Source organism: Neolamprologus multifasciatus, chromosome 18, assembly GCF_963576455.1.
Source record: "Neolamprologus multifasciatus chromosome 18, fNeoMul1.2, whole genome shotgun sequence".
Lineage (NCBI taxonomy): Eukaryota > Metazoa > Chordata > Actinopteri > Cichliformes > Cichlidae > Neolamprologus > Neolamprologus multifasciatus.
In genome coordinates, this window is record NC_140456.1 from 9,337,446 (window position 1) to 9,362,569 (window position 25,124).

At 42.2% G+C, this 25,124-nt stretch overlaps 1 protein-coding gene across 2 annotated transcripts in view; it reads left to right on the plus strand.

The window, feature by feature from the left end:
- Positions 1–4,126: 4,126 nt before the first annotated feature.
- kirrel1b (kirre like nephrin family adhesion molecule 1b) overlaps positions 4,127–25,124 on the plus strand; it is a 69,189-nt gene continuing 48,191 nt past the window's right edge. The window contains exon 1 of one of the 2 annotated variants that reach the window (XM_085141477.1): positions 4,127–4,418. In XM_085141477.1, coding sequence (XP_084997603.1) covers positions 4,352–4,418 — 67 coding nt within the window. In that variant the 5' untranslated portion in view covers positions 4,127–4,351. The remainder of the gene's footprint in view (positions 4,419–25,124) is intronic. The other variant, XM_085141478.1, reaches the window with a different exon arrangement.

The following is a 25,124-nucleotide window of genomic DNA, read 5'->3' on the forward strand; positions in this document are numbered from 1 at the left end:
AACATGTGACTAGGCTACAATTGTATTACCATGAAACTTTCTGAAAATCAATACAAAATCATATTTTTAACTGTGTTTGGAAAATGTTTAAATATGCAAGCCAGGCTTTTGCAGAGAACAAATCTGAATCACTTGTTTCATTTTTGTTATTTCGACTGTGAAGCCCTGAACGTTTGTAGATTTTAATTACTAGAGAATGACATAATGATGTCTGCCACAGCTGGCTAAGACATCAGCCAGAGTTTAATCTGCTAACGACAAAAAAATCTGTAATAGTGCACTGATGTTGCGCAGATAATAATCCGATATGTTCATCATTAGCGAGCATCGTGTGTGCTACTTGCTGCGTCCACAATCAGCCCAGCCCTTAAACTCTATTTCTAGTGGTGTGAATGGTCCTGAAGTGGACCGTTACATGCTGTGTGCTAGGGGTGAGTAGTGCTGGGTCTAACACATTGCAATGACACAGTAACCCCAAGTGCAATTAAATTCAGTAATCACGTTACTGTAACAATTAGTTTCTTTGCAAAGATTCTCAGCTGTCTGCCCAAAGGGCGTCTAGAACAAACCCCCATACCATTTTTTGCTATAATCACCTGTTTCAGTTTTTGTGCAGGGGAGAAAGGAAATGTTGGTGCATCTAAAACTTTTGAGGCATCGCAATATGGACATTACTTTTATTTTAATAGCATGAAAGCAAGAGAAAGAAATGCTTGTATGTGATTGTATGTTTGTCCTCATTAGGATAGGGATATGTGTCAGTGTGTACGGATAATAATCTAATGACTAGTGTAACGAATTTCTGTTTCCAGGGAGTAATAAAGTAATGTACTGCATTTTTTTTTTAATTAATAAGTAATGTGTAATACATTACTTTTCTGAGATTGGCCTCAACACTGTGTGTGAAAAACAAAAACTGTATGAGAAAATCTACAAACTGATTCTTCATCAAGTTTGTATTTTTGACACTTTCCCCCCCTGGGGGGATTTTAGAATTCTTTCTTTAAAAAAATACTATGCTATCACTAAATACTATTCACAGCCAAAAAGAAAAAAATCACCATGTTTTTAGGAATATTATGTTCTAATTAGTTCCTGAATTATGCATGAACACATTCTTCAGTAAAAACCTGCAGAATACAGATAGGAAAAACACTGAAAGGTTAGTAACACTGGCTGTAAGTGTTATCAAAGTGGAATTTTCTGGCTCAGAACCAGCATCACTTGTTACAGCACTGCTCTGTCAATCATTTTGTTTGTACCAGTTAAATCTTTGCTCGGTAATGTGTGTGGAAAACCACTTCATTAAGCTCTCAGTGGTACTCTCTGGCCTTTCCTTCTTCTGCCCGTTCTGCAGATTTAACAAAAAAAACCTGTTGAAAAACATCATCATAAACAAGGCGAGAAGATCTAGAGACTCTAAATGGAGCAGAAGTAACCGATCATCTCTTATAAAGCATCCTCTTCTTTGTTTCTGTAAATCATGTTGCAAATGGGCTTCCCTCTACTCACTTCTCTCAAAATGGTGAAAACCTCATTTTGGACGGACCCCTCCTCTCCCTTCTGCGTGCTAATGCATTTAGAAAAACCACTTTATTATAACACGCATTTGAATATTCATAGTAGGAAGGCAGGGGGTGATGGAGGAGACTGGAGCCTTTGGGTATTGATGCAGAGCTGTGGAATTAGCTGCGAAACTGCTATTGATTCAAGCTGTGAGGACTGGAATATGAAACACAAGGGGGGAAGAAAAAGGGCAAAAGACCTTATCAATGAACTTGGAGAATGAAAGAGAGAGTATAAGAGAACGAGAGTGCTCAGCGGAGAGGGGGAAAAGAAGGAAAAACAGATTATCAGTCAGCAGAGAATTGAATTAAAGTGAGACAGAAGGAGAGAGTGGGTGAAGAAAGAAAAGGAGATTATGAAGCAACACAGAAGGGGAATGAAAGAGACAAAGTACAACAAAACTAAAGGAAAAAAAGAACAGGCACAAAGAAAACAGGAGGGAGAGGAAGAGGAGAAACATGATGAGATTAGAGGAAAAATCAAATAAACAAACGAGTGAAGGAACAGGGTGAGGGGTCAGGGCTCGCCGCATGTGGTGCTTTAGCTGCTCCAATAAACCCACAACCTCCGGACACTGCAAATTGTTGATAGGAGGACTAAGTTGACAAATGTCAAAGTTTACATTTCATTACAGAAAGCGGGGGCTGGAGAGAGATGGCAAAAAGAGGAGGACAGAGGGAGAAGAAGAACCAGGGGGAGGGAGAAAAGGAGGAAATGCCATGCATTCCATTAAGTGGCCAGAGAAAACCTCAGAAAGAGGGGAGGGGAGGAAATGGCAGAAATGAGAGAGAAATACAGGAAACAGTGGAGGAGGAGGAGGAGAAGTACAAGGGGGGTTGGGGGTGGGGGTACAAGGATTAGACAGATAGCAACAGAAAGGGGGGGTTTATAAGCAAAGGAATGAAGTGCTTGATTCATCACCGCCTCAACTGCGGTCTTGACCTTTGAAAATGGAGTTTAATGTTAGACAAGGCAGCACTTAACATTCTGGTAGCCTCCATGTTTGTTCTGAAGTTGTCAAGGCGGCGCCTCAGATTTGTTGATCTCAAAATTGCCAGGCTTTACCTCTTGTTTAGTGATGACAAGTTGACTCAGCATTGTTCTGCATTCTTACGGTTAGCAATCATCCAAATGTTTCTAATTGTTAAGAAATCCCGAAAACGTACACTAAATTGATTCTTCTGAATGTAGTCGGGCTCCGATGAAGCTCATTCCTCCATGCCTCAGACCTTTGCAGTAGTTCTAAAACTATTGAAAACACATTAAACTGAATGCCATGTTCCTTTATTACCATGATGGCTGCTGTAGTTTATTTTGAATCAATTCCACTAGAGCACCAAATGTGTATTGATCCACAGTTGAAAATAGTCCCTGCAAATTTTACTATTCACTCCTGTTAGAGTACATTCAAAGCGGGTGAGGGAGTTTTTAAAGAAATCATTCTGTTTTTCCCCACATTTTTTTGTGGACCATTATAGCAGATTTATTTCTCAGTGCCATGCGGGGTATGGCAGAGGAGGAGAGTAGGGCAAAGTGGGGTCCCAGACTTTTAATGGGTTTCCTTTTATATAAAGAAATTACAGACTATTTCCAACTTTTGTGAGTTTTAAACCTTGCTACAAGACACAAGTTCACGACTGTGTGTCTTTAATGTCATCAATCTAACTTTATATTGTGTAGCAAGTTTTAAGTTCCTATCTAAACATGCTCCCAATCCATGATCACAGTGAACCCGACTTCAGCCCTAACCCCTTACCCTATGTGTTGGAGAAGAGCAACACAGACCTCACAAGTATAAGCCTTTAACAGAGCGTTTTCCTCAGGTTCCAGACACATTCGAGAAAATTGCACAATTGCACAATTTTACAAACAAACAACATAAAAAATACAAATACAAATAATCAGGTACATAATCTCAGAAATGACTTAATTTTATTACCTTGTTACCAAATGTTTAGGAGACCAAGGCTGTCTCTCAAATGATCTTCAAAAACGAAAATCTGAGTATAAAGGAGGATCTCCTACTGTTGGCAAATGGTGATTTCTTTTAACTCATTTTTGTATAACCTTGTGTTTCTGTTATTGTAACCTACAAAAGGCACCAAACCTGAACAAGTAGAAATCAAAGGATCAGTGCTGGCTATATTAGTGTTGAAACTCAGTGCTTCAAATACTCAGCATGAAACTATGGAGTAATTACGCATACCCATTCTGCTACATCAGGTCATTGTTAGCGCTGACAACAATGAAACAGATTAGAAGTGTGCATTCTTAACGTAGTCTGTGGAAGAAGTGGATGTAGCCACTGTGAACAGACAGTCAACTATACCCACGCCCTGAAGCTGCTTTATCATCTATGTTACTTTACATAAGGCACCTACACTTAGCTTCACCATTCAGACCACAGGCCATTGACATGTTTTCTGTACACTCTGAATCAGTCTAAATCAGGGGTGGGCAACTCCAGGCCTCGAGGGCCGGTGTCCTGCAGGTTTTAGATCTCACCTTGGGTCAAACAGACCCTGAATCACATGATTAGTTTGTTACCAGGCCTCTGGAGAACTGCAGGACATGTTGAGGAGCTAATTTAGCCATTTAAATCAGCTGTGTTGGTTCAAGGACATTTAAAACCTGCAGGGACACCGGCCCTCGAGGCCTGGAGTTGCCCACCCCTGGTCTAAATGATCCCAAAATGCTGTAACCATAAAGCATTTAGATTTAAGAGTTTGCTTGCGAAATTAAATTTCCCCTTTACCCCAAACAATAGATTCTTGCTAATGACTGTATGCGCAAAGTGAAAACACCTTTGTTCAACAAAAGAAATCGACACAGTGGATCATTTACTGCACCAGGCAAGTAAATAAGTATATTTTTCCTAAGTCAGTGGTCCTGTGTTTGAGATAACTTTGACTCTAGTTCGGTAGCTAGTTTTAGTTCTTTTCTCTTTCACTGTTTCAGACTGAAAATACTGTACTTTCTCATACACTTACCTTTGTCAGCCAGTGTTATAACCTTGAATCAAAATGCAGTTTTTCAGCAAACCCATTCCATTCCCTTGTAGCTGCATTGATATTAGAGTTGTTCCTGCTGAGGAAGACAGGAGAAAGTGGATGTTTTTTTCACCGCTCTAGCCCAGTAACAATTTCCTAGTAGGATTCAGGCCAAGATGAGTCAGTTTGAGGCTTGGGCAAGCTTTGAACAAATGCCATGGATGCACAGTGAACCTGGTAGTAACAGATTTTTACATTCATAAATATCTGGTCAAAGCCAAAATTATTATTACATATTGCCATGCTGTATTTTGTACATTGTCTAGTTTTTAAAAGTGCAGAAGCTCTAACTGCCTTTTTTGCTGTCTTTTTATTTCATTTTGATTCAGTCTTCTTACGGTTAAATTTCCCTTGTGGACACATGTTTACTGCCTTTACATGCACAGTATGTAGACCCATAATTACTTTAAATTCTAGTGAAGCTCTCAAAGTTTCCAAGACTACCAAATGTGTCAGCTTAAATTTGGTAGAAACATACATAAGAGGATGCACAAGGCAGCAAAAATTTGTGCATCTGATGTAACCGTGCCGCCATAAAAATATTGTGAATAAACAGCTTGACTTTTAACATTTCTCTCAGTATGAACAACACAGAGCATCAGATGAAACATACATATTATAAATCCACAGTGTGGAGAGCGTACTTTCATAATTTGAAGGAAGTTATGGCTAATGTCGAGCATTAAAATGTTTAATGTTCTTAAATCCACCTCCAGGCAGAGTTAAAAAGCTTTAGAAAAGTACGGTTTGAAATATGCAGCTAACCCTGTTACTTAGCACCAGCCGGTAGACGTGAACAAAATGGATAGAGACGCTATAAAACTAAACGATAGCATATTGTTGTCTCTGCAGTGGACGGGGCAGTTTATTTGTTGAAAACAGAGCAGAAAGTTGAGGTAAACTGCACAAGAATCTTTTTATATTATAAGGTTGCTCTCAAGATGCAACTCCTTTGCAAACCACGCTAGTTGTATTGTCCAAAGTAGGTTTATCCTCATTTCAATTTACCTTTAACTCGTTTCAGATTGAGTTGATATTGGTTGTGCCTTTTTTTGTTATCACATAACCAGCAACAAGCTTATTAATTTGCCTTGCAGTGACAGCTTTCGCTAAATTAGAAACTAGCAGGTGTTGGTGCTGAGGAGCTGTTGCACTTGCATTATTATCCTTCTCAATGAGCCACCAGTGAAGAGGTGCTTCTTCAGATTTGAAGTAGAGCTCCAACAGACACTTATCACCCAGGAACGATTTGCATTTCACTCAGTCGACTTACATGCGACTCATTTATTTCACCAGCAGAATATAATTAGAGTTCGGTATCTGGGCTCTAAACGTGTTACATGGAAAAGCGGGGAGTGATAAATAAATATCCTCCCAGAGCCTGCAGGTGGATGCCGGGTTGGTGGAGGGGTTGAGGGCAGCTGCAGCACTAACATGTCAGTTTTTGATGTGATTTTGATACAGTCCAGCTCAAGTTACTTGGACCTACTAGCTTTCAGGGCTTTATGGCTGTTGTTATAGTTTTTTCCTCAAAAATGTGCATTCAAAATAATGCAAATAATTCCTAAAAGTAAATGTAAGTTGCACGTGGGCTATGATAGCAGCCTGTTCAGCTACTGGACATGGAGAGGGAGAGAAATAGAAACGTATGTGTCAGGTTTTTCTCTTTTCTTGACAACAAAAGGTTAAAAGGAACAACAGTAAAAAATTAACTATGATAAACTGCTCATTTGAAAATTGAACTAAAGGAAGCGCTTTAACTCGTTACACCCAAACAGTAATCTGTTCATAATTAGGGACATTTTTACTTTGTTGGCTCACGTGGACCTGCGTACTGCTGCAGAGCTCCTCTTCAAGCCCTTCAGTTTTTTCATCAGCCTACTGAGTGCGTATACTGAATATAGAGTATAGTGTATCTGTGTGTATGTATGTCTGAAGTTCAGCTTCCCTGCTGATAGTCCTGTGACTGGGCTCTGCTCCTTGCCAGCCTCCTTCGCATCTTCCTTGACCTCCTTCATACTTTGTCTTTTTTTTTTTTTTTTTTTTTTTTTTTTTTTTTTTTTTTTTTTTTCCGCCTGTCCCATTTGGTTCTTTAGCCGTCAGAATTGTTGTCTGAAGACCAACAAGGATACCCAATGGATTTATTTTGCCAAATGGATCATCATGGCATTGCCGTATTGGTCCATTTGATCGACCTTTGTTTTTTATTATTTATTTTATTTTCAGTTGTTACAGACGGGACAGACATGAGTGAGGGATAGGAAAGGGAGAAAGAAAGAGGAAGGAAAAGAAAAACAGAAGGGGAGAGGGACAGTGAGAAAGGGGGGAAGAAAAAATATCTCCGGGATCACCTGTTGAGAGAAAAAGAATAGAAAACAAGCAAAAAAAAAAACAAAACAATGCAACATACTATACACAACACCATCGCATTAATCTAGCTAAGTGAAAACAGCAGTAAATACTAAATATTGATGTTGTTGTGCAGCACGCAGGACAGACAGCGCACAATGTGCTTTGAAGTAGCAGCCAAGAAAGGTGTGATTTAAGTCTACGAATAGTGAACACCCATGTGCACACCTGTGTGGATCGGCGCGCTTGTATTCAAATGGTTTCCCCATGTAATGGTCTGCTAGAGGATGTAGAGAGCCATAGCCCCGTCCCCCAGGGCATGAAGCAGGCATGGAGGAGATCCAGGCCCCAGACATCCAGAGGCCCCAGAGTGCAAGAGCCCAAGGAGGACCACCGGAGGGGCATCCGTGCCACCTTCATGGGAAGGGCTGAGGATCCCCAGATGAGGGGTCACCCAGTAGCCACCGGGCAGAAGCTAGAGGGGGCTGCACCGGCGTGCCCGCCGGCTCTGCCGGCAGCCAGCTGTGCCAGAGTGAACCGAGCCACAGGCACAGAGGCCGGAGGCCCGAGGGCCCCCCGCGCCCCGGAAGAGGCCTGACCGAGCAGCAGGCGCCAGGCCCCGCCAAGTAGTCACCGGGAGTGAGCTGGTACATACCTGAGCGCCCAGCCCCGGACACCAAGAACCACCAACGCACCGACCCCTGAGGGCATCAGTCACCGGCAGGGAGTGTGGTGAGGGGAGATAGGCCTCCACACTTTGGAGGGCCTTGGAGTTCCCAGAGAGGTGAAGTCTAAGACCCGACCTGACATATAGACACAGACAAACAGGCACACACAGACACAGACATGCATTCCCACCCTCATGCACACATATACAAACACTCAGCACTCACCCAACGCAGGAATAAACGTAAATGGACATGTACACACAATCACACTCCCCAAACATACTCTATATCCCGGGTCCAGGTATCCTCACCCCCAGAGATGGAAACGGCACCCAGACCCAAGAGATGTTACCCTTCCCTCCGGGGTGGAGGCAAGCAGACCGCCCCAGGCTCCGCAGCAGCAGGGAGGCCAATCGGACAGCCAGCATCTCTTCCCAGCCCCCCCGCCCCGATGGCTAGCAGAGAACAGGGGTGTGTTAAGACCCATACCTCCCTCCTCCCGCTCCAGTGTAGTGTTGCTGCGTGTTGCTCTAAAGTGTATTTAAAACAAGGGAGAGCATGGTGCTGCTGCCAGAGAGCAGCAGGTGTTAGCACGGCCCCTCCCGAGAACCCTCAATGTCTACATGGATTTAAAATTGAGAGGTGGGCACCGGCGCCAGAGGCAGGTCTGAATACACAGACCGTCTACTGGACGCCGTTAACGTGCCCACCCTCAAGGCCCTATATATATATATATGTGTGTGTTATGAGAGTGTAAGTAATGTGGATGTCTAAGTTGTGAGATAAAATTGAGGCACAGGTGGCCAGAAGAGGACAGAGGGGGGGGGAATGTCTCCCCTGCACCCTGGTGACACACCCGCACCCCAAAGCCCTACCTGTGTGGGTGGGTGTGGTGGAGCGTGAAGAGGGAGGCAGACGGGGATGGGGAGGAAAAGAAGGGAGGGGAGGGTGTCCCTCCCTAGGGCCAGCTCCCCCGCTGACCCAATATGCACCCCCGTCCTCTGGTATCCACCAAGGCAAGGGAGCCCAGGCCCATCCAGACCGGGGCCTACGGCAGCAACACCGCCAAGCCCCACAGGACCCGGGGCAGCCCACTCTACCCCACCGCAGAGGAAACTGTACCCACCCCAACATTCAATCATCTCCCAGACTACACAAGACACAGACACCCAGGTTAAGTTTATTCTCCACCTCTCCTATGTCTCTCCCCCACCTGCAGAGTGGACTCCTGCAAAGATGGAACAACCTCCCTGCCAGTTCAAGAGCCCCCCGGTTAGGCCGATGCACAAGAGGCCCCCTGCGCCAGGGCTGAGCCCCCGTGCACCCACCCGCCCACAACCTCGGCGACACACCGACGAGGACCGAAGCCCCCAAGGCCCAGCCAGAGCCCCAGCACGGAGGCGAAGCACCCCCGAACCCCAAACCCCCACGCCCGCCCCGGATCCACTCAGGGGCAGCCAGGCCACCAGGCCAGTAACCTACGTCCGCCAGCACAGACCATCCTCCAGCCCCGCTGCACGCGGCCACGAGGAGAACAACCTCTGAGAGCGACCAGAGCCACTAACCAGGTTATGAACACAACCCCCGGGTTAAGCCCTCCAGGGATAACGTCTCTAGGGGTCCTCCAGGTGCCCTAAGCCCATCCCAACCTCCACATCAACCACAATAGCCAAGGCGGGACCAAACCACGACCCCCCACCCCCGCTAGGTGATGGAGCCGATCAAAGGAGCCCAGAGGGATTGATCTAATGTGGTGGCAGAGGCTATATCGAGACTAATGTGATCTATTAGATAGTTTCTGTATTGGCTAGAATTAAGATTATTTTTATTTTTCCAGTTCATGAGGACCGTTTTCTTGGCGATGCATAGGGCAATAAAAACCATGTGGACTGTATTAATTTCTGTAGTGACATCATCCAAATTTCCCAACAAGCATACTAAAGGGGAGGTTGGAATTTTACATTTCAGACACTTTGATAAGTCCTCACATATCTCGTGCCAAAACTTCTGCACTGGTGGACAGAACCAAAGAGCGTGGATGTAACTGTCTGGTGTATTGCCTTGACAGTGTGAGCAGTTGTTGGCGGATGTAAAGCCCATCTTAAACATTCGATGACCTGTATAGTGCACTCTATGCAGTATTTTGTATTGTATTAATTGCAGATTGGGATTTTTAATAAATTTAAAGGTTTTTAAGCAAATCTGAGACCAGACGTTTTGGTCTAAGCTGACTGATAAATCTGCTTCCCACTTTGCAATAGGAAGGGATATTGATTCATCTATTTTAGAAAGTGTTCTGTATATTTTAGATAATAGTTTGGGGGATTTAAGAGTAAGAAATTGAACCACACTTGGTGGTGTTTGTAATTCAACTTGACTGAGGTTAAATTTCTTTTTTACTATGGATTTAATTTGTTGATATTCTAAAAATCTTTTCTTGTTGATCCCATATTGTGTAACTAGTCTGTCAAATGGAATAAATTCTGTTCCCTCTAATATATGTTCTAAGTATTTAATTCCTTTACAACTCCATTCTGGGAAATTAATCATATTTTTGTTTTGTAATATGTCAGGGTTATTCCAGATAGGTGTACGTTTGCATGGGATTAATGAAGACTCCGTTATTTTTAGAAACTCCCACCATGCTGACAGAGAAAAGCTGATGTTGATGCTTTTAAAGCATTCATGTCTTTTGATGTTTGAGCTAATAAATGGTAGGTCTGAAATCTCTAGATCATTGCATAGTGCCTGTTCAACATCTAGCCAGGGCTCATCTAAGAGGGTACATTTTAACCATTCTGAGATGAACTGAAGCCTGTTGGCTAAGAAGTATTGGTGAAAATTAGGCAGATCTAGTCCTCCTCTATCCTTGGTTCTTTGTAGCGTTTTTAAGCTGATGCGCGGGGGTTTATCTTTCCAAAGGAATTTAGAAATATGTGAATCCAGAGATCTGAACCAATCTTGTGATGGTTTGTTAGGGATCATTAAAAATAAGTAATTTATTTTTGGCAAGATCATCATTTTTATAGTGGCGACCCTTCCCATGAGTGATATGGGTAGAGATTTCCATCTAGTCAGATCGCCTTCTACTTTCTTTAGAAGTGGGATGTGGTTTAATTTAATTAAGTCTGAAAGCTTAGGAGAAACAATAATACCTAAATATTTAATATTTCCAGATTGTAGTGGGGCAGAAGATGAATTGTGGAAGGAGCAGTTAATGGGAAGAACTGTAGATTTTGGCCAGTTAATTGAATAGTCTGAAACTCTTGAAAACCAGTTTATTAGAGTAATTACCTCAGAGAGGTTGATTTGTGAGTTTTGCAGAAAAAGCAACACATCATCTGCATAGAGACTGATTTTATGTTCTACGTTATTACATTTTATGCCCTTAATTGTTGTAGCCTGTCTAAGTGCTGCTGCTAGAGGTTCGATAAAAATTGCAAAAAGTGAAGGGGAGAGTGGGCATCCCTGTCTGGTGCCCCTCAGGAGACAAAAGCTGGAGGATGTCTGGTCATTTGTTCTGATACGAGCTGTTGGGGAATTGTATAATATTCTTATCCAATTTATGAAAGAGTTTCCAAAACCAAATTTGTGTAAAGTTGCAAATAAAAATTTCCAGTTAACTCTGTCAAATGCTTTTTCTGCATCTAGAGATAATATTATGGTTTCAATGTTTTTATTGTATGAGTAGTCTATTAAATTAAGAAATCTACGAGTATTTGTTGAGGAGTGCCGACCTTTTATGAAACCAGTTTGGTCAGGATGAATTAAGAGGGGGGTTATTTTCTCTAATCTCTTTGAGAGAGCTTTGCAGATTATTTTAAGGTCTACATTTATAAGGGATATTGGACGATAACTTGAGGGAAATAAAGGGTCTTTTCCTGGTTTTAGCAGGAGACTAATGTTAGCAGAATTCATATTTGGTGTAGTCTGCCATTTTTCTTGATTTCCTGCAACATTCCATGGAATACTGGTGCCAAAATTGTCCAGAATTCTTTGTAGAATTCTGCAGGAAAGCCGTCTGGACCTGGAGCTTTATTAATGGGCATACTTATCAGGGCTTCCTGGAGTTCACCTGGCGTCAGTGGCGAATCCAGTGCCATTGCTTGACTGTCTAGTAATTTTGGAAGAGTTACGTTGTCAAGAAACAAATCAATTTCATTTTTAGACGGGTTTATTTGTGGTGAATATAAAGTTTCATAGAAATCCCTAAAAATCTTGTTTATTCTTCCAGGGTCATATATTGTGTTCCCTGATAAATCTTTAGTGGCACATATAGTTGTTTTTTCTTTATTTATTTTTAACTGGTTTGCTAGAAATCGACCTGGTTTGTTACTGTGTTCAAAATTCTGCAAGCGAAGTCTTTGTACAAGGAATTGTGTTTTTCTATTAATAATTTCATTTAATTCTAGTTTTGTTTTGCATATTTTGTTCATTATTTCTTGATCTTGGTGGAACGCGTAGGCTTCTTCTAAGGATTTGATGGTTTTTTCTAATTCCTGAATATTTTTGTTTTCTTCTTTCTTTTTGTGTGATGAGAAAGAAATTATTTTACCTCTCATCACAGCTTTTCCTGCTTCCCATAGAACAGAAGCAGATGTTCCGGGAGTGTCATTAAAGTCTAAATATGAAGTCCATTCCTTTTTAAAATATTTAATAAAGTCTTCATCTTTAAGTAGTGATGTGTTAAATCTCCAGTTTTTACTTGGCGTAGTATTATTCTTGTGTATTAGTGTTAAAGATACAGGAGCATGATCGCTGACAGCTATAGGGTGAATCTCAGTGTCTGAAATGTCACTCAGCAGTGAGCTGCTGACCAAAAAATAATCCAGACGAGAGTAGGAGTGATGAACATGTGAGAAGAAAGTATATTCCTTACTGTTGGGGTGAAGGGAGCGCCATGCATCGCAAAGGCCATAGTCGCTCATATACTGTTTGATTATATTTGTGGACTGCCAATTGCGCTGAGTTCCTGTTGTGTTGAGCCTATCCATTTCTTCATTTAGTCCAAGGTTGAGGTCGCCTCCAAGAATGAGTGTGCAATCAAGGTGTTCAGAGAGTGCACTAAAAAATCCGTGGAAGAATGAGGGTTCATCAACATTTGGACCATATATACTTACAATACATAGTTTTTTGTTCAATATTGATAGTTTAATAATTAGAAATCTACCCTCTGGATCCATAACTGTATCAAGTACTGTAAAATTAACATTTTTATGTATTAAAATTGCTACTCCTCTTTGTCTAGAATTATAACAAGCTGCAAACACATTAGGAAACTCAGGTGTTTTAAGTTCGTTTAAACCTGTAACAGGTCTGTGAGTTTCTTGTAATAAAACAACATCTGCCTGTAGTTTTTTAAGCTGGTTAAATATCTTTAACCTCTTTCCTCTGGTGCCAGCCCCATTTACATTCCATGTGACAAACCTCAGCATGCCCATAATTGTGTGTGTATGTCTAATGATGTAAGCTGGGTGTTCCGTTTAGACGGGTGGAGAAAATGTGGAAACATCACTTGTTTGTAAATAGAAAGAGAAAAAAGTGTGGTGATAGGCTCCATAAGTCTGACTATGTGTGTGACTATTCACTAATATGAACAAGCGTGGCTTGCGTATGTGTCCTGTAAGTCTGTGCTTGCTGTGAGGCTGTTGTAAATGTGCTGCCGTTGAGCGTGTGTGTTTGCGTGATCGTGGTGCGAATATATGGAGAAATAGAGGGTGTTGTTTGTAGGTGAGTGGGGAAGTAGGTGATCACAGCAGTGAAAGACAAGAGAAAGAAAGAAACCACATAAAGTGTGAGCGACAACAAAAAAAAGAAAAGAAACGGAAACATTCCAATTAAAGTAATGACGGAGGGTGACGGTGTTATATCTGCTATGACATCATACTGATATTACTAGGTTCAACCCATGTTAAAGGAGAAAGTGTGAATGAATAAGAAAAGAGTGTAGCGGGTTCTTATCTGGAGTGCAGTCAATATAACCACGGTGTGGTGCCGGGGTCGCGGTAGAGCTGTCCGTCCACGTAGAGCCGGTCCACGGCGATGACAGCGCGGGAGCCTTTCTGCATGAAGCTACGTCGGACTGGGAACAGGACCTTGCGTCGTTCCAGGATCTCTTTGGGGAACTGGTCGTTCACGCTGAAGTCCGTTCCTTTCAGTTCCCTGCCGCGACTCTTCACCTGTTCCTTCTGTTTAAATTGACCAAATTTGGCCACAATAGGACGTGGTCTCCCGGTCCGCGACCTCACGCCCCCCAAGCGATGCACTCTGTTGAAGGCGATGTTCTTTACGGTGTCCTCCGGCAGCTTCAGGTGGATTTTAATGAAGCTTTTCACCGTTGCCTCCGCGTCCTCTCCGGTAGATTCTGGAATACCAGAAAAAACAAGATTGTCTCTCATGCTACGGGCTTGTAGATCGATAACGGACTCTTTTATTTTTTTATTTTCAGTGTTTAGCTGGGTCACGTTATCGGCGAGAGATTTGACCGACTCCCGTAGCGTGGCATTTTCAGCGGCAAGCGTTTCCACCTGCTGCTGGCTGAATTCCAGGGATTCTCTCAGAGATTTAAATTCCCGGTGTAGAATCTCCACCAGGGACAGCCTCGCATCGAAACTGGACAATCGCTTGTCGATTGACTCCAGGATATCTGCGATGTCTTTGCCGGCAGGCGATGTTGTGCCGGGGGAGTCTGCCGGACGACATCTCTTCGATGACGGCGTCTCGGTTTTGGCCGGGGAAGATGCACTCTGGGCCTTCTTCATTACTAAATCTTGGAAGCAGCGTTCGATGTATTCTTGGAGAGCGTCTAAACTCTCCCCGTTGTCCTCCAGGGTGTTAGAGATGATAAGACAGATGTTGTTAGTTATATGACAGTTGGTTAGTTTATTTGGCAGTACTGAAGCTTAAGGAAACTTTGTTAAACTCTACGCTACCATTCGCTTTGTTTTTTCCGCCAAATCTCCGGCGTCTGACGTCACCTACAACATGGGTCGCTTACCTTACCCGTCGCTTACCTTACCCGTCACTTCCGTCCTCTCTACTTTGTCTAATGAAAAACCTTCTGCTTTGTGTGTCCCTGTCTCCCTTACACACACACACACACACACACACACACACACACACACACACACACACACACACACACACAAACAGACATAATCATGTAAACACACAGAACCCCGCACCCACACTGACAGAGATATATTTGCAGACACAAGCCCTTTGTGCGCGCGCACACACACACACACACACACACACACACACACACACATACAGAGCACATGAACACACATGGATAAGACGCTCAGAAATCCTGCTAACAAAAAACATATACTTGCATAAAGTGCACATACACACACTAGTCCCATGACTCCACGTCTGGGAGCAAAGAGACGTCTTTAAAAAGCGAGTCCTCTGGTCCATCTCCACAGAGATTTCATTTCCCTTCTCCCTGCAGCAGTCGGTCACAAAAACAAGATTTTTCTCACTGATGATTTTAGAGTAAAAAAACCCCAAATGAAAAATTCATCAAATTGGAAGAGAAGTCCAGGATTTTTTTCTTTTCCTTTCTTTTTTTTATTGAAGAGGGAGTAGTGTGTGTGTGTGTGTGTGCGTGTGTGTGCATATTAGTGTGTGCAACATGAAATGGGAGTAATGCACCTTTTCTGTGTCACTGCTAATGTCGCATGTTGCAAGAACCTCCAGAGGGCTGCAGTCTACACACACACACACACACACACACACACACACACATACACACACACACACATACACCTACATGCATTCATAAACATCATACAAGACTAGACATGCTCACATATTATTATACATGTAGTACACACTAATGGATACACGCTACACACGTCCACTCGTATTGCACACACACACACACACACGTGCATGTGCACCCTTTCTGTCATATTCCTGCTCAGCATCATGGGAGTTCCGGCTCTTCTACTCTGAACATAAAAGCAGGAAGCAGTACATTTATCTGCTGTTAAAATAAAGTGACGGAAATCAATTTGGCTTGTCATACCCCACACTCACATACATACTAACACATATATAAAAAGTGAATGCGCGTGCGTGTGTGTGTGAGTGTGTGCGTGTGTGTGTGAGTGTGTGTGTGTGTGTGAGTGTGTGTGTGTGTGTGTGTGTGTGTGTGTGCGTGTGCTAATGCGGAGGAGCAGAGGTTGACCTCAGGCTACCAGCTAATTAAAACTGTTCCAGAGAAATAAGAGAGGAAGGGAGGGAGAGAAAAAAGAGAGAGGAGAGAAGGAAAACACAGAGAAAGAGGAGTAGTTAGAAAAGAGATTGAAAAGAATGAGACACGGGGAAGAAGGAGGAAGAGATGAGAGGAAAAAGACCAGAAGGCAGAAGGAGAGGGAGAGAGGGCTTTCTGAGGTTTTTTCAGTTTTTGGTGGAGTTCTGACTTGAGGAAGAAGAGAGGTTGTTTTGTGGTTTATGGAAAACCCTTTGAGACAAAACTTGTGATTCTGTGCTACATAAACTCTGACACACTAATTTACCGTCACAGATGAATAATTTGTGTTTGTTAATTTATAGAAACATTAAACATCCATCCATCCATTCGCTTCCGCTTATCCTTTTCAGGGTCGCGGGGGGTGCTGGAGCCCATCCCAGCTGTCATAGGGCGAGAGGCGGGGTACACCCTGGACAGGTCGCCAGTCTGTCGCAGGGCCAACACACAGGGACAGACAACCATTCGCACTCACATTCACTCGCACATTCACACCTAATGGCAATTTGGATTTTCCAATTAACCTATCCCCACAAGCTGCATGTCTTTGGACAGTGGGAGGAAGCCGGAGTACCCGGAGAGAACCCACGCAAACACGGGGAGAACATGCAAACTCCACACAGAAAGACCCCGGCCTGATGTTGGAATTGAACTCAGGACCTTCTTGCTATGCGGCAACAGTGCTAACCACCGTGCTGCCAGAAACATTAAACAGTATTGTTGAAATTAGACGCAGAAATATGACTTGATTGGTGTACAGTGGGGCAAAAAAGTATTTAGTCAGCCACCGATTGTGCAAGTTCCCCCACTTAAAATGATGACAGAGGTCAGTAATTTGCACCAGAGGTACACTTCAACTGTGAGAGACAGAATGTGAAAAAAAAATCCATGAATTCACATGGTAGGATTTGTAAAGAATTTATTCGTAAATCAGGGTGGAAAATAAGTATTTGGTCACCTCAAACAAGGAAAATCCCTGGCTCTCACAGACCTGTAACGTCTTCTGTAAGAAGCTTTTCTGTCCCCCACTCGTTACCTGTATGAATGGCACCTGTTTGACCTCATCATCTGTATAAAAGACACCTGTCCACAGCCTCAACCAGTCAGACTCCAAACTCCGCCATGGCCAAGACCAAAGAGCTTTCGAAGGACACCAGGAAAAGAATTGTAGACCTGCACCAGACTGGGAAGAGTGAATCTACAATAGGCAAGCAGCTTGGTGTGAAAAAATCAACTGTGGGAGCAATCATCAGAAAATGGAAGACATACAAGACCACTGATAATCTCCCTCGATCTGGGGCTCCACGCAAGATCTCGTCCCGTGGGGTCAAAATGATCATGAGAACGGTGAGCAAAGATCCCAGAACCACACGGGGGGACCTGGTGAATGACCTGCAGAGAGCTGGGACCAAAGTAACAAAGGTCACCATCAGTAACACACTACAACGGCAGGGAATCAAATCCCGCAGTGCCAGACGTGTTCCGCTGCTGAAGCCAGTGCATGTCCAGGCCCGTCTGAAGTTTGCCAGAGAGCACATGGATGATACAGCAGAGGATTGGGAGAATGTCATGTGGTCAGATGAAACCAAAGTAGAACTTTTTGGTATAAACTCAACTCGTCGTGTTTGGAGGAAGAAGAATACTGAGTTGCATGCCAAGAACACCATACCTACTGTGAAGCATGGGGGTGGAAACATCATGCTATGAGGCTGTTTTTCTGCCAAGGGGACAGGACGACTGATCCGTGTTAAGGACAGAATGAATGGGGCCAAGTATCGTGAGATTTTGAGCCAAAACCTCCTTCCATCAGTGAGAACTTTGAAGATGAAACGAGGCTGGGTCTTCCAACATGACAATGATCCAAAACACACCGCCCGGGCAACAAAGGAGTGGCTCCGTAAGAAGCATTTGAAAGTCCTGGAGTGGCCTAGCCAGTCTCCAGACCTCAACCCCATAGAAAATCTGTGGTGGGAGTTGAAAGTCCGTGTTGCTCGGCGACAGCCCCAAAACATCACTGCTCTTGAGAAGATCTGCATGGAGGAATGGGCCAAAATACCAGCTACTGTGTGTGCAAACCTGGTAAAGACCTATAGTAAACGTTTGACCTCTGTTATTGCCAACAAAGGTTATGTTACAAAGTATTGAGTTGTATTTTTGTTATTGACCAAATACTTATTTTCCACCCTGATTTACGAATAAATTCTTTACAAATCCTACCATGTGAATTCATGGATTTTTTTTTCACATTCTGTCTCTCACAGTTGAAGTGTACGTCTGGTGCAAATTACTGACCACTGTCATCATTTTAAGTGGGGGAACTTGCACAATCGGTGGCTGACTAAATACTTTTTTGCCCCACTGTAAATGCCACAGAATGTCAAATGTAGTCATTCTGTCAGAAGATGCTGGTGTCCCACTGATGTGCACAAAGTGGGCTTTGACACTGATGCACTGGCTGTCACACTAGTTGCAGTAAGGCAGTGATAACAGTCCTCTATTTGGTATGAAGTCACAAGTTTGTCAGCAAAGAGATTCACTTTGTATCTCATTTGGGAGCTTTGTGTTTTACTCTCTTTTCATTCAATAATTGGTTTTGTTTCCACTCACTTTTCCTAACTAGTAGCTGCTTAATTAGTTTTAGCCAGCAAAAGCTATGTGGTAAAGTTTAGGTACCAAAGGCTACTTGGTTAACCTTACAATTTTATAAGCATGTTTATTTCTGCTCAAAATACACATTTTTACCCAAAAAAGAATTACGTTACTTTAAAAAAAAAAACAAAAAAACAAAGAAATGCATTACGCTACTTAATTACTCCCTGGGGAAAGTAATTTGTTCTTCTTCCCATTTCACTTCTTTTGACTATTGCATTACTCCGTAACGTGGCCTGAAATGTATTGTCACATAATTACAGTTACAATTACAACAATATAAACCTTAGGCTACAGTCCCACACACTGACACAAAACCTTATCCTAAGCCAACATCACAAAGCAAATGGGAAAACCAGCTCAAAGTGATCGCCACAGTGATTCTGCTATACTGTTGTGACTGCTGGCTGGAGTTGGTATACACTAATTTTTAACATCACTCTGGGTTTTTCCACTAGCTTTGTGTTAGCATGTTGTTTATGCAGATGCTTATTGTTTAAGCATCACCAGCAGCAGTTTGCACTTTACCATCGGGCTCTTGCTCTGAAGTAATCTCCATTTCTCTACTCCTCAAAAGTTGTAGACGGCTCCATCATTTTTTTTCTGCTTAGCTGAAATCAGCTGATTGTAGCACAAGTGCAACAGGAAAAACAGGTTTTATGTTTTTGTTTTTTTTTGTCTTACTATCAGCCTATTGTACAGATGCTTGAATAATGTTTACAATGCAAGCAAGTGGCATGATTTTAACTCTAATGGGATTAGTGAGTTTAGTGTAGTAGTTATTTATCTTTAAAAAAGCAACCTGAATACAGAAATGCATTATGTTGTAATGTGCTGCATTAAAAAATGGGGATTTACTGACTTTACTTACTTTGACGCTTCCTCGTCACCTTTATTTTTCAGCACCGTACAGCAGATTGTAGAAAGAAAGAAAGGTGGAGAGAGAGGAGTGCGAACAGACCGAGCCACCTGGATGGGTGGAGTAGAGGTGGGAAGTGAGCGAGAAAAATAAGTAGTTTGCTGTGAATTTTGAAAGTCTTTTGAGAGCGTCTCCGTAGTTTGTTGTATTCACTTTACTTTATGTTTTGTTCAAACTTTGTTCAAGCTTTATTGAACTGAATTTAATTTAGATACGAGAAGTGGGGTGAGAGCGGGGGGAGAGAAAAAAAACACGGGGCATTCATGTTTTATTCACACAGCAAATATACAATCGATGTCTCTTTATATTATTCATGGTTCATTTTAAATATTTCACTGTCAACAAGCCAATTAGCAGTTTAAAAAGGAAGTGTGTGTATGTGTGTGTTTACACTTTTTAATGTGTCTCTATGGCTGCGTGTGCTTGTTTGTATGTTTTTCAAGTATTTCCCCATATATTTATATGTGTGCGTGTGGGTGTGTCTGTGTGGAGGCACATGTGCACCAGTTATTGTGTATCTGCCCTGCCAAACAGCCTGCCTGGTCTGGGCAAAGGGGGGAGCGTGTCTTGAGGAAGAGGAGGAGAGGAAGAAGGAGGGGAGGCGAAAGAGGAGGCGGCGAGCGCACATGCGTGAGTGCGTGTGCGTGTGTTCAGGGGTTGGGGTTTGTAGAAGGAGGAGGAAAGAGTGAAAAGCCTAGATTGAAGTTTGATATGTTTGTTCTCTCCCCCCTTGTCCCACATACATGTCCCCATGGATCTCAGAGAAGGAAAGCAGGATGATGTATGTGTGTTCGTGTGTGTTGATGTTTACGTGCGTGTCAAACACAGCAACACAAGCTCAAAGAGGGGGGGGGAAATGAGCCAAAACAGATCAAGATAAACAGATAAACAGACGGATTGAAATAGACATACTGACAGCAAGACGGGGAAAGATAAGAGAGAGGAGAGGGCACAGAGTTAGAGAGAAGAAGACAGTGGGAGATGAGTTTAGAAAAATCATACTCGCTCACAGATGTGCACACACACCCCCACGCACACACATCAGCAGCGCCGATTGATTGACAGAGACCGACAGACACGCCTACAGACTGAAAAAAGGATGAGCGGAAAGAGAGTGACAGAGGGAAAGGGAAAGACAGAGAGAGACTCAGTGATCCACAGCCAGATACAAATCGAAGCAGACAGCGAAGAGACAAACAAAAAGAAAGACAGACAGATGGTCCGAGCGACAATCACTGGCTCTGTTTGTCCGTTCGCGTCCTCGGCTGCTCGGTTAAACGTGTTGTGACCAACCGGTTTGGTTTAAGTAATGACCTGAAACATTTGGATGGTAACTGTAGTGTCAGTTTTGCCTGCAGTGTGCCTCAACAGCAATGATTCATGTGAAAGCCCATTTCACGAGAGCTGCCACATTTGCTGTTATAAAACTTTCAGTGTTGGGTAATGCCTTTTTCAGGGAAATCATCTGGAGCACAAGAAATGAACAATTTTCTGTTTATTTGTTTTTGAATATGTGGGAGAATGCAAGAGGCAGCCGCCCTGGTTTCATGAGCCGAAGTAGAAATGCTTTAAAATGAAAAACGGAAAATTGCCTAATTTCTGCTGCAGAGTTCAGGGGCACATCCTTCAAAGTCAGCATTTCTTCACTGATAATGTCCTGAGAAGTCACCAAGGTCTGCCCAATTTCACATGCTTGTTTTTAATGTGGGGTTCATGAGGAAGGAACGCAGAAATCAAACATGCAAATGCAATGTTTATTCATAGTGAAGATGGTTATGATAACAGATAAATGAAGACCAGTTGACTCAGATGAGGATAAGCTCCCAGGTCTCGAACAAAGGAGGAAAAAAACAAGAACACATTGTTGCATTGGCCAATTAGACAATTTTTAGGTGTATGAGAAGGAAGAACGAAGTTCGGTCCTGCTCCTGAATTTTTAATTCAGTTATTTTCAATTTGGACCAAAGTCTTTGTCACCTATGAAATCAAATCCAAATGACAGGGATTAAGAGTGCTTTGGAATATGTACAGTCCCTACAGTAAATGCACTATAAACTATACCCCAAAACACCTTGTATAAACATAGCAGAATCAACTAGATGTAGTAAAATTAGGTATACTTTTTAAAATATTTCTAAATACAATATGACAGGCATACAAAGAATTATTGTCAGACATACAGACTGTCAGTCTGAAGGTGATACCTGAACTGTTCCGGCCCCTAAAACTAGCAAGATGATGGCAATAATGGTATTTCTACATTTTTTGTACACTGAAAATTGTCAGCAAGTCTGATATCAGGCTCATCGGTTTTGCAGAAAAAAACCCTCAAAACAAAACAAAAGTTCCTCTCAAGTTTCATCAGCAGAAAATAAAACTCTATCTACAGGAAAGCTGTGCAGCAGTCTGAGCTCTGTCACTGTCTTTGCTTTGAGAGGCTACAGCTGTGCTTGTCCTTCGCTAATGCTGTGATAGTGAGAGAGAGAGCAAGACCAGCTAGAGCAGTGGTAAAATCCTATTACCTTAATTCTGCCCTGGCAGCAAATTTCACAAAGATCACTTTTAAAAATGTATCTTCCCAAAGACAAACCTCATTTAGCCTTATTATTAAGGCCATGAGCTTCCCGGTGCCCTCGAGACAAATTCTTGAAAAACGGGAGTCCCCTGATGGAGTTGAGCTGCCTGGTCACTTTACCGCATCACTGTTTGACTGACAGATGATCCTTGAGAAACGTAGCCCAGTAATGGAGGAGTACTAAGTTGTCAGAAGCGTTGATCTCACTAAATATTCAAAAAATACAGAAACATTAAAGTCTAATGTCCAAAAGTTGATTCTGTTCATCTGGACGTAGCGTTTTCTGGGAGAAACGTTTCGTCACTCATCCAAGTGACTTCTTCAGTCTCTTGTGTTTCTCCCAGAAAATGCTACGTCCAGAAAACGCTACGGCCAGATGAACAGAATCAACTTTTGGACATTTATTTTCCTGGATGATTGAGAATGCATCAAGACATTAAAGTCTAAGGTTCTTATTTATAATGACATCTCTTTGCCTGACATAGTGATGCAGGCTATCAAAAAAAGAAAATCGATTACTGAACCCAAATTCTCAATACTGCCTCAACATTGTTCCTAAATAAAGCATTAGACAGTGAAAGCAGAGATTCAGTCAACTCTAACTCCACATTTCAGATATAAAACATATAGTGACACAGTCCAAATTAGCACCCACAGACCTGAAAGAGCCTTTTCATATTTTACATTCTTTGCAATACCGAGATCAGATCTTCAAAGTCTGTAGTAGCAGAGGTATCTTGCACTTACATCAGAGAAAAAAAATGATGAATGTTGAATGCTGCTGGGCTGTGAAGTTCTGACAAAAAAGGGCCTCCAACGCAACAGCTATGGCAAGCTTTCACACTCTCGCTATGCAGCTCTATTATATCTTTGCATTAAGAAATGAAGGAACTGCGAGTAAAATGTCAGGCAGTCGCCGTGGGAAAAGGAATTTTGAAATGCAGGGGATCAAAATTCTAATTACACGTCTTTCTATCAGCCGCGCTAAAAAAATAAATAAATTGAATTCACAAACAGACTTTAAAGAAGTGAGTTCTTTTTGCAAGAATGGCATTGTGCTTTTGTGCCAGCGTGAGTGAGCTGTATTTCATGCTTTTATTTTCAACATGCAAACCAAGGAATGCATTTTGCATACTGCAAGCTGCTCTGAAGCATTATACATGGAAGAGACAGCATGTATGTTTCTTTTTCACTGAGAGGCCACGGTTTACTCAGAACATCTCACAGGGATTTTCTTAACCTGCAGAACTTTCTTTTTTACCTCCAGTGAGCATAAAAGTTGACATTTACATTGGGCTTTTCCAAGAAGCGCTTAGAAGGCAGCACGGTTCTTGTTCTTTCTGCAGTTGCAGGAACGCCATGAAAATGTACTTACTGACAATTAGAATAGAAACTGCGTGAACATCTCCTCTGTTTGGCAAAGGTAGCTCCAATTTTTCCTCCAACCATTTTTCATCATCATTAAAATGAAAGTATTCTCTGTCCTTGTTTGCAGCTGAGCTTTTTGTCGTCTTGTTCTCAGGGCTGCAACGAGGTTACTTCTTTCCTAGCCGTTACACTTCACAGCAGAACCTCATCTCCTCTGCCTCAGTGGAGTTCACTTTACCAATTCTTATTGAAGGGTAAATCACACAGCCGTTGCTGAGCGAGCTTGTTATTTGGATAATGACTAATCTGGCCCCGACTTAATTCCATTCCTCTGATCCGACGTCCAGGTTGGAGTCAGAGGATGCGGCTAATGATGTGGTGGCAGTGTTGTCTGGGAATACACACAGTTTTGCAGTCACTGACTAGCCTTCGTACAGTAAGCACTTATGTGAATGACTTCTCTTTAATGTCATGCACTGACACACTTATTTGGCATTAGGCCCATAAACATTTTTCCCATGCAATTCCTCCCGTAAAGAAACTCAGTAAAACCCATTATCTCGCAATGTCACATTATTTTCAAGTGCTTCAGTGCTTTAAGTAAACTATTTTTATGGCTGCAGCAATACTAAAGACAGCATTAGCCTTAAACATACTGACACGAATGACATATAATGTGGAAGTTGCTTCCATTAATGAACCCGCAGAATTTGTTTTTCTCAACTCTATAAGTCTGCAGATCTTTTTACACACATATGGCTTAGATTTTAGAATTTTAGACTGATTTGGTGTGATTCCAGACTTTCTCGAATTTGTTTCAAGTTGCAGTAGAGTATTATTCATTTCAAAGTTTGTTCATTTGCTTTTGAGAAGTCCAACCATCTGAATTGACAGAGGGACTAGGCGGACTACATGTTAGACATTTAGAGACAATACACTGTGCACTCTACCTGCTAACTTTAGTAGCTTAAATGAACCTCAAATGAACCTAAAAACTAACATTTATACTATTGTGAGCTCAAAGTAGTTACTGGTTATTCCATTTTTATATGAAAACCAGAATTAGATCAACTAGTAACCACAGCCAAAGAACTACTCCTGAACAAAGCTAACAGGGCTCATGACTTGAACAATAAATTTGACAATTCCTTTTTCTGTTTTGAAGATAGAGAGGGCTTCACATCCAGCTTAGTCTCTGAAGGCTTAATTATCTGCTAGTAGTAGCAGCTACTGAAAGCCTCAAGTTTAAAATCATCTTAATTCAGAGGTAGTTTACTATTTTTACATGCTTTGCCATGTTCATTCTTGTACTGTGATATGATAAAATCCAACCCGACCAACAACCGCAATGACATGATTTAAATTTCTTCAATAAAACGCCTCACAGAAATTTCATGGACAAGCTTTAGGTCTGTTAGTCGCCTTTTCAAGTGGTCAAGTGAGAATGCACAGGAAGTGCTTTACCTTCCTGTGGCAAAAATAATAAACCAAAACCGGAAAGTCCACTCATGTTGCACATTCCTCCCTCTAAAATTAATACTGGATGATTCTCTGACCAATCAGATTTGGTACTAAGAGAGCGTTGAACAGTCAGGCTGGAGAATACACTCCTGTTTGTTTTTGTATACCTATAAGGACCTAAAACCTCACAAGATGATTATGGTTTACTCAGTCCTCACGCTGCTACTCTGAACCCCAACATAACGTTTTAACCCTCACA